Source organism: Aplidium turbinatum, chromosome 8, assembly GCF_918807975.1.
Source record: "Aplidium turbinatum chromosome 8, kaAplTurb1.1, whole genome shotgun sequence".
Classification (NCBI taxonomy): Eukaryota; Metazoa; Chordata; class Ascidiacea; order Aplousobranchia; family Polyclinidae; genus Aplidium; species Aplidium turbinatum.
In genome coordinates, this window is record NC_137479.1 from 23,141,773 (window position 1) to 23,153,928 (window position 12,156).

Below are 12,156 nucleotides of genomic sequence, written 5' to 3' on the forward strand. Positions count from 1 at the left end.
GCTAAGATTCAAAGTTCAAAATACTACTTGAAGTGAAAATGATTAGCGGGCCGCACAAAAATCTCAGGCGGGCCGCACTGTGGCCCGCAGGTTGGACATCCTTGGGTTAAACAGTTGCTCAAATAAGAAAATGAAGGAATTGTTCAAGAAATGTCAGCAGTAGCCTATTTGAATATTAAAGTGAACGTAAGCAAGTTTAATGAGAGAAATGAAAGTAAAAAGATCGCTTTTCGTTTTTTTTTCCAAAATTCATCAAGGTAATCACGGACCCCCAAATGCTTTCTCACGGACCCCCAAGGGGTTCGCGGACCCCAGCTTGGGAACCACTGATTTAGATGCTTTCTCAAAGCCAGCACTTTGATTCGGAGCTTAGTGGAAGATAATGCACATCGCATGTCAGGTTCATGGTTAAGTTTGTTCTGTGCTGCTGCCTTTATACTTGCAAGAGCAGAAAAGCCACTTTTACAAACAAGTAATATCGTTGAGTCAAACAAGTAATATCGTTGAGTCTGTCAGATAAGTCACAAACAGTAATTGTTATCGAACAAAAGACTAAATAACAACCGCAAGAATAAGTGATGGAAACTAGTCAGAACTAGGTCACGTTACCGATCAATAGTCGTGACTCAAGGTAAGGTGTTACAAACATTTCTGTTTACCACTTTTACAATACAGTAACATACTAGTGCAACAGCCTTCCACTTTCGTGCCTCCTTTGGAGGATCTTCACACCCCCCAGTTTAAGAACCACTGCTTTAAGTTTTATCAGGTCTTTTTTTTCAGAGACATTCGGTTCCTTCCCTCAACTAATTTCGACGAATCACGTTGCTTTGAATGTCTCGATGGCTCCATGGTCATTCCACGGAACAGAGTTTGCGACAAAAGATTTGACTGTTCGGATTTGTCGGATGAGTGTCTTTGTGAAGGCGACATACCTAACTTATGCTTCAGCATAAAAATGAACAACAAACCACCATCTTTGCAGAAGTGAGTTTACTTTTCTATGGGATTTACGACCATTTTCGCAAATGTGAGTTCACTATTGTATGGAGCTGCGATTAAAAAAAGTCAAAACTGAAAATAAACTAACTCGTTGCGGAAGCGTTTATGCTACGGAGGTTACCGATTGGAAGTTTTCGTTCCCAGTTGCTAAGTTGTCTATGCATCTAAATTTTGAATTCACCAAAAGGAACAGTTTACAAAGTGGGACTGTTTGAACGAAGACGCTCACGTTTACTTGGTCTTGTCTAAAAATTATTTGCTTGGTCAAGACTGGGATCGCACTTGTTTAGATTTGGCCTACCAGAACCATACCCCAGTTTAAGAAAAACGTCTTTAGACGTTGAAGCAATGTGAAGAGGATAAATTTCAAACCAGAATATGATTGACTTGTTATCGCATCAATTGTTATCGTAATCCTGCACTATTTCATCAATAAGTAATGTTTTGTAGACCGTTCAATTATGTTATTTGCTTGCATGACTCTGAAAGACCAAATCCATGTGTGATGGGCCAAGTCCACTGTGGAGATGGGAAATGCATCGATCGATCTTCAGTTTGTGATTCAGTCGGTGATTGCTACAATAACATGGATGAACAGTATGTGAATTATTTATTTTGAAGTTATAGCCTACTGACAAGATATAGCGTTTATTTCTTGGTATGCTGTCATGCTCACGGAAGACATTTAGTGGGAATTTTTGAAGATTTGTTTTGAATAGTAAACCGTATGTAGGCTAAGCAGTTGGGATAAACATATGGAGGTTTCAAAATAAGAATCCTATAAGGTATCTTTGGCTTTAGGCTTGGTGTTTGACTAAAATACATGGTAACTTACTACAAAACATATGAGAAAGCAATACTTTAACATAATAATAAGTAATGAGTAATTTTGTTTCATGGTGTTGCTTCAAATTCATTCTAGTGATCCTATTATTTGGCAATTTACAAATTAGATTTAATGTTTTTATTAATAATTGCAACAATCTTTGCCCGAAATAACAACTTTATAGTCACATTACTTTACAACGAGTACCAAGTGCTTTCTTGTAAATGTAAGTTGCGCACACGATAATTCAACGTTTTGTTACTGTTGCAAGATCAATAATAAAACATTGCTTTGACATCTTCTGTCTGTCAGCTTGACACACGATTTAATGCTTTTTTAGTTCTTCGTATTGTGGAGCAACGTTGCAATGTAAATACGGGACGTCGTTCAATCCGGGAGAAAAATGCCGGTAAATTTTAAATATTAACTTTATTTGTTTTTGCAAATGTTTTAAATGATATTTACTTACTGCTTCTTATAAATATGAAATCGTAAGGTTGAATATTTAAAAGAAAGCAGAATGAACTCACTGTGTAGTATCGGTCAAGAAATTTATATTTTATTTTTGTTTGCCAAGATGTAGAGGACAGTTGCAACAGGGCCAACAACGGATTTAGAGACACCGGCACTTGCAATAAATTTGAGAAAAAATCAATACAATATTGTTTTACAGAGCAAGCAAAAGTTATAAACAATTTCAGGGAGCAGATTCAGCGAGTTAAAGATAAGGCTAGTCCTTTTTACCTTAGTACTTACTCTGGTACTTTACACAAAAGCTTGTCATGCTTGTTTTCAAAACCATATAACAAGATCTCAATTTTTTAAATCCCAGTAACTCTCATTTCTCATATCTTTGTCATCAAACCTTGAACAAGTGAGGCATCAAAGTTTAGATGAAGAAATTGGAAGATTGAAAATTAGATTTTGACAAGCATTATGAATGACTGCAACTGAATGCTTGTTCAGTTTTTCGATGCTGTGGAAAAATAGTGATATTTATCTTAAAATCTTGTCTGTATAGGCTATTAAAATACTTAAAGTGATCCCTTACTGCAGATGTCCTCAGACACTTGCTACTGAATGCTTTGCAAAAGATGCATACCAACCTAACATATTTGGTGCAACGTGTGATGATAATGCGGATTGTCCGCCGGCACAGAGATTCCATCACACAAGATTTTCAACTCGAAATCTTCTTTGGCCAAACGGAAGAGGTTACCCTGCCGACGAATGTGAAGCGAGCTGTGGCGATCTGTCAACGTTTCACTGCACACCTTCTGCTACAACGGGTGAACCACCCTTTTTCTTTTTGAGGCCTCAAAACTATAATCACAACCCTGTCGGCTTTGTATATGGATCAACCAAAGAGAACGTGGGCTATTGTGTAAGTATCATCAAACTACTTGCTGACTAAAATAGACTTGCTTTGAATATTGAGTCACAAAGATTTGTGAAAATACATCTCATTTGGTTAAAACAGCTGAAATGTAGCCTATGTCATATCAAACAATTGCATTGTAGCCTGTACTGACAACTTCAACGTTTAACGAATGCACGTAATACGAATACGAATGCAGTCAGCTACAGTAGGCTATCTGAACTAGTGGTGGGCAAACTTTTTTGCGTTTGGTCCACTCAACACAAATACTGTCGTGGATGCATATATTTAAAAAGTGCAAGAAATTGAATGTTAATACACAACTTAATGCATGTACATTGTACAGTACTTATCAAATTTCTAGAAATGATTAGGCTACATATAAAGCTTTGGTAGAGAGTTCGCTTTGTTGTACCACAGACATACAAAACAAAATAACTTCAACGGGTTTAACATTTTTTATTACACAAAGAAATACAACATGTTTGATGAATGGTTAAGGCTTTTATGCGCAAAAGAAAATTCAATTTCCGTCAAAAAGTCATGTAATTTCGATATTAATTACAGTAAACAAAAACCGTTCTTATTTATAGCATGGTCGAATTCCCGCAAGGCCCTGTGATGGGATCATTGACTGTTTTGATTATGCACATACTGAAAGGTCCTTTTTGGATATCCCACAAGATCATGATGAAGTTAATTGCACTGGCAGACACTACTGCAACACTGGTGATGATCAACATGTCAGTATTTCTGACACTCAGAAATGTGACGGAACAATTGATTGTAAAGAAGCATCAGAAGAAACAGAAGTTCTTTGTCCGAACAGGTTTTTCTGTCCATCATTGAATGGTTCAAAGGTTGGTAAGAAAAATGCGTACAGTAATCGAAATTAGGAGTGGACAAATTAAAGAGCAACAACATCGTTTTGGGTAGAACTTGTTTAACTATTGTTTCTCAAGCATTCCTGAACGGAATGTTGCAATGAGCCTTCCAATCGCTTGCATTTTCGTGGCTGGCCATAAACAGACAAGCCGCAGATCATTCATTGCTTGAAACTGTAACTATCCAAACGAAATAAAGGTCGTTTCAATGCCTTTGTTTCAATTTCAATGTCTATCTGGTCTCACTCCACTGCTGAAAATCTGGAACATTTTGTGTCATTTTTGTTACTTTCGCATCCCTGCAAACATCACAGTATTGGGCCGATACTGGCCAATACTGTGATGTTTGCTGGGATATTAAACGGCAGATTAAACGTTAGCTTATGACGTGTCAAACGTAACAATTACTTGATGTATGCATTGCATGTAGGTATCTATTCCCCTGGAATATAAGTGTGACTTTTATATCAATTGTGATAACAATGCCGACGAACTCAAATGCGATGATGGAAGATTTTTTTGTGAAAGTGGAAATCCGCTGTTTGTTCCAAAACATCAGGTAGGTCGATGAATTGTCACTTTTATTTATTTTCAATAGTAATACGTTGATATTAATAAACAGGTCACTAAGTTTAAGAAAAAGTTTCAGTTGCTTAATGAGAAAGCACAACGACCACTTTTGAGAGGCGTGGTGAAGTCGTAAAAGTGGCCCAGACCGAGAAACGTTTAGTTTAAACTTTAAATCATCTGGTGCTGCAATAAAGGATTTCATTCTTTTATCAGTTTCAAGTTTGTTTTAAAGTATGGCAGCAAAAATTATGATGTATGACGTATACATACAAATACAATTTATCAAACTGCGTTATAATAGCTTGCTACTGCACAACCCACTGTTCCTCAAGTGGGGTTAGTAGTTAGATAATAAAGCCACACCTCATATTATACCTGACAGCTACGTTACGTAGGCCTACATCACGATGGTTTGATGACATCAAGGTGGCGTCATTTAACGAAGAAAAACATCTTTGAACAATAAATAAAAACGTTCGAGTAGTTGCAGGATCGTCATAACCATTCAATGTGCTCTGTCTGTTGCATAATTTACAGATATTTGATGGGCGCAGTGATTGCAGTGATCTCAGCGATGAATGTCCAACAAAGTCCGACAGCGGAAATGAAGATGCTTTTTCATCAAGATATGAACTTATTAAAAATCCGATCTTGCGCGCCATCGTGTGGATCATGGGGCTGCTTTCATTGATCGGAAACACAGTAAAACACTAATTCAGTATAACTATAACTTAAAAAAAAAATTGTTTAAAGGTATATGCTTTTAGTAAAATTGAACAATATAACATACTTAGGATGATACAATTGCAATGAAATTGTTAGATATGTTTCTTTACACAATACTATACATTATTATTTACTGCCGGATTTTTGTTGTTATCAGGCCTACGCCAGGTAGTTGAAATGTTTGAATTTAGATCAAATGGACGTGAAGGAAAGCTTCTACCTTCAGGCACGAACTTTATTGTCTTGCCAAAGATACGGCCACATGCTCTTGAACGGTATCGAACCAGAGCTCTCACCACTCGCCTATGCAGACGACAGACTAAACTTTAGTTTGATATCACTAAACAGGGGTTCTCAACCTTTTTGACACCGTGGCCCCCTTTAAAAATTTTGAAAAATCAATGGCCCCTCTATTTTTTTCAACCTTTTGAAAAAATTAAGAAACGTCATTTTAATTAAAAAACTTGTTTATACAGTAACCTCTAGTTAGAATGATAAAATGATACAAATACAACACACAATAAACATGATAGTACATTAATTAGTTATTACATAATGCAGTTAATGTGATGGTTGAGCTTGTTTTTGCAGTATTTTTATTAAATTTTAATTTATTTCTTTTGTTATATAGTGTTGGAGTGAACTTAGAAATGATAAGGTTCGGAACCCCAACACTAAACTAATCACTAAAGTTACCTTGTTACCCGATCACGATTTCAAACTAATTTCCTTGATGTGTAGATTGTAGTAATTGGAGAAGTGAAAAGCTTGCGAGAAATATTGAGAAAGTCAGACTCGGCCCCGCTTCGAACAAACCATATGTTGATTTTAAACTTGGCATTGGCTGACAGCCTCATGGGAGTGTACCTTATTGTCTTGGGAATAACTGGATTGATATTTTCTGGAGAATATTGCTTGCACAGTCTGAGTTGGGTATCCAGTTTTGCTTGCAACTTCATGGGGGTGTTAGTTGTGATTTCAAGTGAAACTTCTGTTATGTCGTTAGTTGCTATGACACTTTTCCGTCTGTACGCTGTTTATCGGGTAAGTTATAGCTAATAATAGCCTACACCACACAATTCAACTCTCACTTGTGGCAATGAAAGCTATAAATCTCATACCTTATCTAATGTAGCAGCAACATGAAAGAAATGGCAAAGACAATTATTGGAAATGTAAACAGCTCTGAAAATTGACTTTTTCAAACTGATGCAAACATTGAGCAATCGTAGTAAGCACACCTACAATCGTAATTTCACGACTTGTCAAAGTGTTTGTAAGCACTGTTATGCTGCTCAGATTAAATTTAAGAATAAATACGTATGGTTTTCAGGGGTCACCAAACTTTTTTCTCTGAGGGCCGGATTGCTGCAAGATTAACAGCTGCGGGCCGGATGCAAATTGCGAAAAGATATACAACTATTTAGAATCTCCATTGACTTGAATTGAGCACAATAAATAACAAAGTCAGCGGTGAGATAGCAAAGTTGTGATGAAAATTGAAAGGTTGCTGGAAAAGTTATCCCCTGCAGTAATACACTACAGGGCATCGTGCTCTTGAAAAAAATTACATCTTTTCAAATTTGGCCTAGGCTGTCCCCATTTGTGGTAGCCTAATGATAAAAACAGAAGACCAACATGTAGGCTGCCTGGTGGAAAAGCGTACAAATTCAACATACAACAATGAACTATAAGAACGAACAATTTTAACAAAAAACTTTTTCTCTTTTTTCCTTGACAGTTGTAGTGCATCTGTTATTTCCGCAGCACGTGGCGGGCCGGATGAAATCAGCTCGCGGGCCGGTTTTGGCCCGCGGGCCGCAGTTTGCTGACCTCTGATTTAGATGTAAAGCATGAAATAACAACAACTGAGCCCTATAGTTCAACATTTTTCTTTTTCCCAATCTCTTTTTAATTTTTTTCTCCGCTTTTAGTATTACAGCCTACTTTGCTACATCATACACTTGCAATAGGCTGCTGTAAACCGTTGCATTGAAGATCAAGATCACCAAGAATATGTGATTTTAAAGATCAAGATCAGATCACCAAAACAACGTGGTCTTGAAGATCAAGATCACTTTTTGTGTAGACTACAGTACTCTAAAAAAATGAAGTTTTTTGATCAATGATGTCGCAAAAAAAAGCAAAATTTTACTATAAATTATTCCTAGAAAATTATTCTGCGTACACCACTGATGCTCTGGAGCACTAATATGAAATGACCCACTTGTGTTGTGTTTGATCTACCTTATTTACTAAAGGATATATTTGTTTAGCTTTAGCATATTTTTTCAGCCGATGCAAGCAATAAATAGACCAGCATTGCACAAGGTTGTGCTTCTGTTAGTTGGCATCTGGTGCGTATCGTTCGCAGTTGCATTCATTCCGTTCGCAATGAACCTGCAGTACATCTTCACTAACAAGGCCGTCGTTGTTGGAAATCCTTTCTTTCGAAATGCCACAGTGAAGTTTGATTCGGCTAAATTGTGGGCGGAACAGATGACGGTTTTTGACACAAAGCACGCAAACGCATCAATGCAAGTGCTGCCAAAAATACAGATGGCAAAATCATGGCATAGTTTGAGAAATTCTTTGAAGCAGGTTCACCAACGTGATGTATTGAACGTTTCCAACTATCTCGGGTAAAGTATTTCTGTGCTGTGTTTATTTTTTTTTATATATACGGTAACATTTTGAAAAGAAGACAGACAGGGTTACATTGCAATAAAATTAACTTTTATAACATAACGTGGAGAGCAACCGCTGAAACTTTCTCTTTTTATTTTGCATTTTTATGTATTGGCCAAAGGTATTTCTAAAACGGCATTGTGCAAAGAGTTTTCTCTTTAGTAGGCTACTAAGCTATTTTTATCCACATTCAAAGCCATGGACCATTAACGGCGCATAGTAGGCTAATGGGTTGAGGAGTGCCTGGAGATGTTTCTAAATACAGGAAAAGAAATGTTCAATGCAATTTGGCATACTGGTAGTGACGTTTAGCTTACTTTTGTGTTTTGCATAAACCTGTTAAGTCGGCCAGGTAGCCCAGACTGCATACAACTACCATTGGCCTTTTGTGCTAATAATTTTGCTTTGTCTAGGTATTACAGTGCCAATAGCGTTTGTATTCCTCGGTTGTTTGTCACAAAGCAAGACAGGGCGTGGGGCTTTTCACTGGCGACAACAGCTTTTAACTGTCTTGCTTTCATGTTCGTGGCCGGAGCTTACATTTTCATCTTGATCAACGCAAGAAGGCAAACTAAACATCTTCAGCGACTGGCTTCGGGAAGTAGTCAGAAGAGGAACAAAAATCAAATACAAAGTAAGGCTAATTAGCTAAGTAGTTCTTACTTCCTTCATTTCAGGTCTTTGTTGATTCCCTTTGTGTGCTTCCAAACATACATCTGGTTTATTTGTGAGGTGAGGCATCTCCACTTTGTGTCGTCTCCATTTTTATTCAAAACTAGTTTAGTTGTTACTTCCACCATGGAAAGTATCGCTTGTAATGACAAAACTCGATTGCTAAGGGAAAACGTAGCGTGGCAAAGCGCACAATCGTTGACGTAAAAGGCATTTTTGACATTGTATTTTTAACGTAACAAGCAACCATGGGGTTGTTTGAAGCAAAATATTTCGTTTCAAAATTAACCTTTTTTCGAGCTAAGTTTTCCAGTGAAGAATCTTATTTGATTTTGCTTGCAAATCCAAGTAATTCTGTTTGATGTTACGTTTGGATCAAAACTCCTGAAAGTCTCAGTTGAAACGCAGAGAGTGACGTAAGATTTTACAATGTGTGAGTGATCCTTTGTTTTTCAAGATTTGTCGATCACTGTTCAGGTTTACGAAAGGTCAACCAAACGCATTGAAAAAAATATTTCGTTAAACTCGACATTATCTTACAGTAGTTATGAATTAAATTTCTTTGTGATGAATTTCATTTCCAATTGAGTCACTTTTCATGGAATAAAATTTTGTCTCCACCTAAAAACAGTGGTGAAGACAAAGCTACAACTAAAAAGGCCCAATTTCCACAACCATCTTGCCTATAGGAGATGAATCGGTTCCTGGCGTGAGGTTTCTTCTAATTGTCACACGAAACGTTTCAATTGCAAGCACCAGAAGAAAAACGTTCAATATGAAGGCCGTAAACTACGTGTTGTTCTCACGCCATAACAATGTAAAAAGGACAACTTTTGTCCGCTAATACCGCTCGTTAACTTGTTTCTCGTTTGTTTGATAATTTTAATTTTGTCTATTTCAGCAATGCAGAAGAAAATCGCTCGATTGCTGGTCACAGATTTTTGTTGCTGGATTCCACTGTCGTTCATGGTTTTCTTTCACTTTGGAGGCGTTAGTGTCCCGGATGTTGCTTACGTTGTTTCAGCAATCGTCTTGTTGCCGATCAACAGCGCTCTCAACCCGCTGCTTTACTCCGATTATTTTGACAAAGGAATTTCTGTAATTCGCCGAAGTTGCGCCACAAGACAAAAATTTTCTTTGAGAAAGAGAAGATCACAAAAGTCGATTGTTCAATTCCCTTTGTGAATTGATTACTAATACGCTCAGCTTATTGTCAAAGACAACGCAATGTATTTTAAACCGGCTCGTTGAAATTTGTCTAGAAAAACGAAACCACCAGAGGGAGCAAGAGCATCGGCATCTGTCCTGGAGTGCAATATAGGAAATTGTTCTAAAAATTCAAAATTTCCTGTTAAGCATCATGTTTTATGATTCACACTTTGTCATCAGGAAAGTAAAAGTGTTTTGCCACTGTTTTTGGCCCTGTGAGCTCTAATTAGGCCTGTGCCATCGACACTGATTGGCAGTGGCGCCGGCAGGGGGGGGGCAGGCGGGGCAGCTGCCCCCCCAATGTTTGGGCATCATTTTTTTTTTTTTTATTAATACATATTAATATTTTTTTTTAGTATTTGGATCCCAACCTCAAGTAAGTCAACTCAAGTTGCATGGGGGGGGGGGGGGGGGGGGGGAGGTAAAAGCTCTCTTTTTAAAAAAAAGTATGGAGAACCTTGATGACTAAATTGTACAGTAGATAAAAAGATTTTCTACAGAAGCAAAGATATAGACTTGTTGAAGTTTTACCTAACGTCACATTGATGTAGAAAAATAACAACCTGTTAAATTTTTGATACCTCACACTCCCATGACTTCTTCCGCGCGCATTTTGGCATTGGTTGCTTGCAGTGATTCTTTCACTTAACAAAACGTTTTGTTTCAGCAGTTTTGAGTTGTTCGCTTCTTAAGTTGTAAAGGAGACTCAATTTCTCCAATATTTATCATTTATGTTTCTTCTTTAATCTCAGCAGAGTATAAAACTTGTAAAAGTTTTTCATCCATACGACGTCATGAATGAAATTATATCTCAAATCGGCGTAATGACGTGACATCATTTAAACATTTTACCGAATAATAAATTAACAAATTCGATGGTCAAAAGTGGTTTGGTGGTGGTAAATATTACGTACCGTAATGAAAAAAATGTGATAAGGTTGGAAGACATTACGTCATGTATTTTCAATACAAATATGAAGTTTAAAATTTATTCTTTTGTTCATAGTCGTAATCTACCTTCAAAGCGGTACTACAAAGAACAATTTTCGATAAGGGGGGCATCAAGAATAAGTCGACATGACTTTTAACCCTTAGAAGGTTGGGCTCCTGAGTCTTGCTCAGTTTGGGGGGGGGGGGGCTGTCAATTCTTCTTATGCTTTAGGAGTCATATCTCTGTCATTTTGGCACGGTTTCAAAATTTGGGATTCACTTTGTAAAATTATTCACGCTGAGCATAACCTATCCGAAAATTAAAACTATGTGAATTTTAGAACTGCTCATATACGTTGAAATGTTGAGGTCACTTTTGAGTGTAATTTGTAGCGTGAGTTTATACATTATTTTTTGGTAGAGTAATGAAGAACGTGCATAGTAATGTTGAAATTAATTTTTTTTACATTATTTTACATACAGCCAATGCCCTTCACGCTGTGAAACAGTTAGGATTAACGAGACATGGGCCAAATTAATTACTTTCATCCAGCTGGTGGGAAAATGTTTCACAATAGAATATGAAATATTTTAGAGGATGTGCTGAGAAATGCCTCATATCTTTCAATTTATAACCTTATTCGCTCAAAATTTCAGCTCAATAGAGGTGAATAAAAGTTAGGAAAAGTCAAAAAATCTCGCTATCGCAGCCTCAGTGGTTTTAAAGATACAACTGTTGATACAAAAAAGTTGAATTGACAGCCCCCCCCCTCCCAACCTTCAAAGGGTTTGCATTGAGTCAACAGATCTATGCCTTAAGGTTTACGTCAGCTCCGGAGATCAGTAAAATATAAGGTTGTCATCTTCAGTGCAACAAGACCATTGATTGATTGGATTAGTGAGGATTCGTTGTCCCATTGCTTTCATTTTGAGTGATCATACTGATTTTCAATTTATTCCTACAAGACGTTACGTAATGAAAAAATATATAACTAAGGTTGGAAGACATTACGTCATGTCTTTTCCATTCAAAATTTATTTTTTTATTTATTTATTTGCATCAGACTCAAGATGGTCCATATTACACAATCACACATAGCCTAGAAAGTAGAAACAAAGCAGATACTCAACTCCGAAGAGCTGAGTCGTAAGTTTAAAATTTATTCTTTTGTTCATAGTCGTAATCCTCCTTCAAAGCGGTAATACAAAGAACAATTTTCGATAAGGGGGGCATCAAGAATATGTCGACAAGACTTTTAAGGTTTACGTCA

At 37.0% G+C, this 12,156-nt stretch overlaps 1 protein-coding gene across 1 annotated transcript; it reads left to right on the forward strand.

Moving 5' to 3' along the window:
* Window positions 1-626: 626 nt before the first annotated feature.
* On the forward strand, window positions 627-9,959 carry LOC145775582 (uncharacterized). The gene is made up of 12 exons (XM_082586889.1): window positions 627-631; window positions 784-987; window positions 1,492-1,599; window positions 2,169-2,237; window positions 2,885-3,212; window positions 3,800-4,066; window positions 4,521-4,649; window positions 5,198-5,362; window positions 6,128-6,430; window positions 7,682-8,028; window positions 8,488-8,708; window positions 9,648-9,959. The coding sequence occupies exons 2-12, from the start codon at window positions 851-853 to the stop codon at window positions 9,929-9,931; spliced, it is 2,358 nt and encodes a 785-aa protein (XP_082443015.1). The 5' UTR covers window positions 627-631; window positions 784-850; the 3' UTR covers window positions 9,932-9,959.
* Window positions 9,960-12,156: the final 2,197 nt, after the last annotated feature.

What these genes read in the sequence shown, in the direction of transcription:
- LOC145775582 (XM_082586889.1), top strand. Translation starts at nt 851, where the DNA reads ATGGTCATTCCACGGAACAGAGTTTGCGACAAAAGATTTGACTGTTCG. An exon ending in AATCCGGGAGAAAAATGCCG is followed by an intron (nt 2,238 to 2,884) that starts GTAAATTTTAAA and finishes CCCTTACTGCAG; the next exon opens with ATGTCCTCAGACACTTGCTA. An exon ending in TTTCATTGATCGGAAACACA is followed by an intron (nt 5,363 to 6,127) that starts GTAAAACACTAA and finishes CTTGATGTGTAG; the next exon opens with ATTGTAGTAATTGGAGAAGT.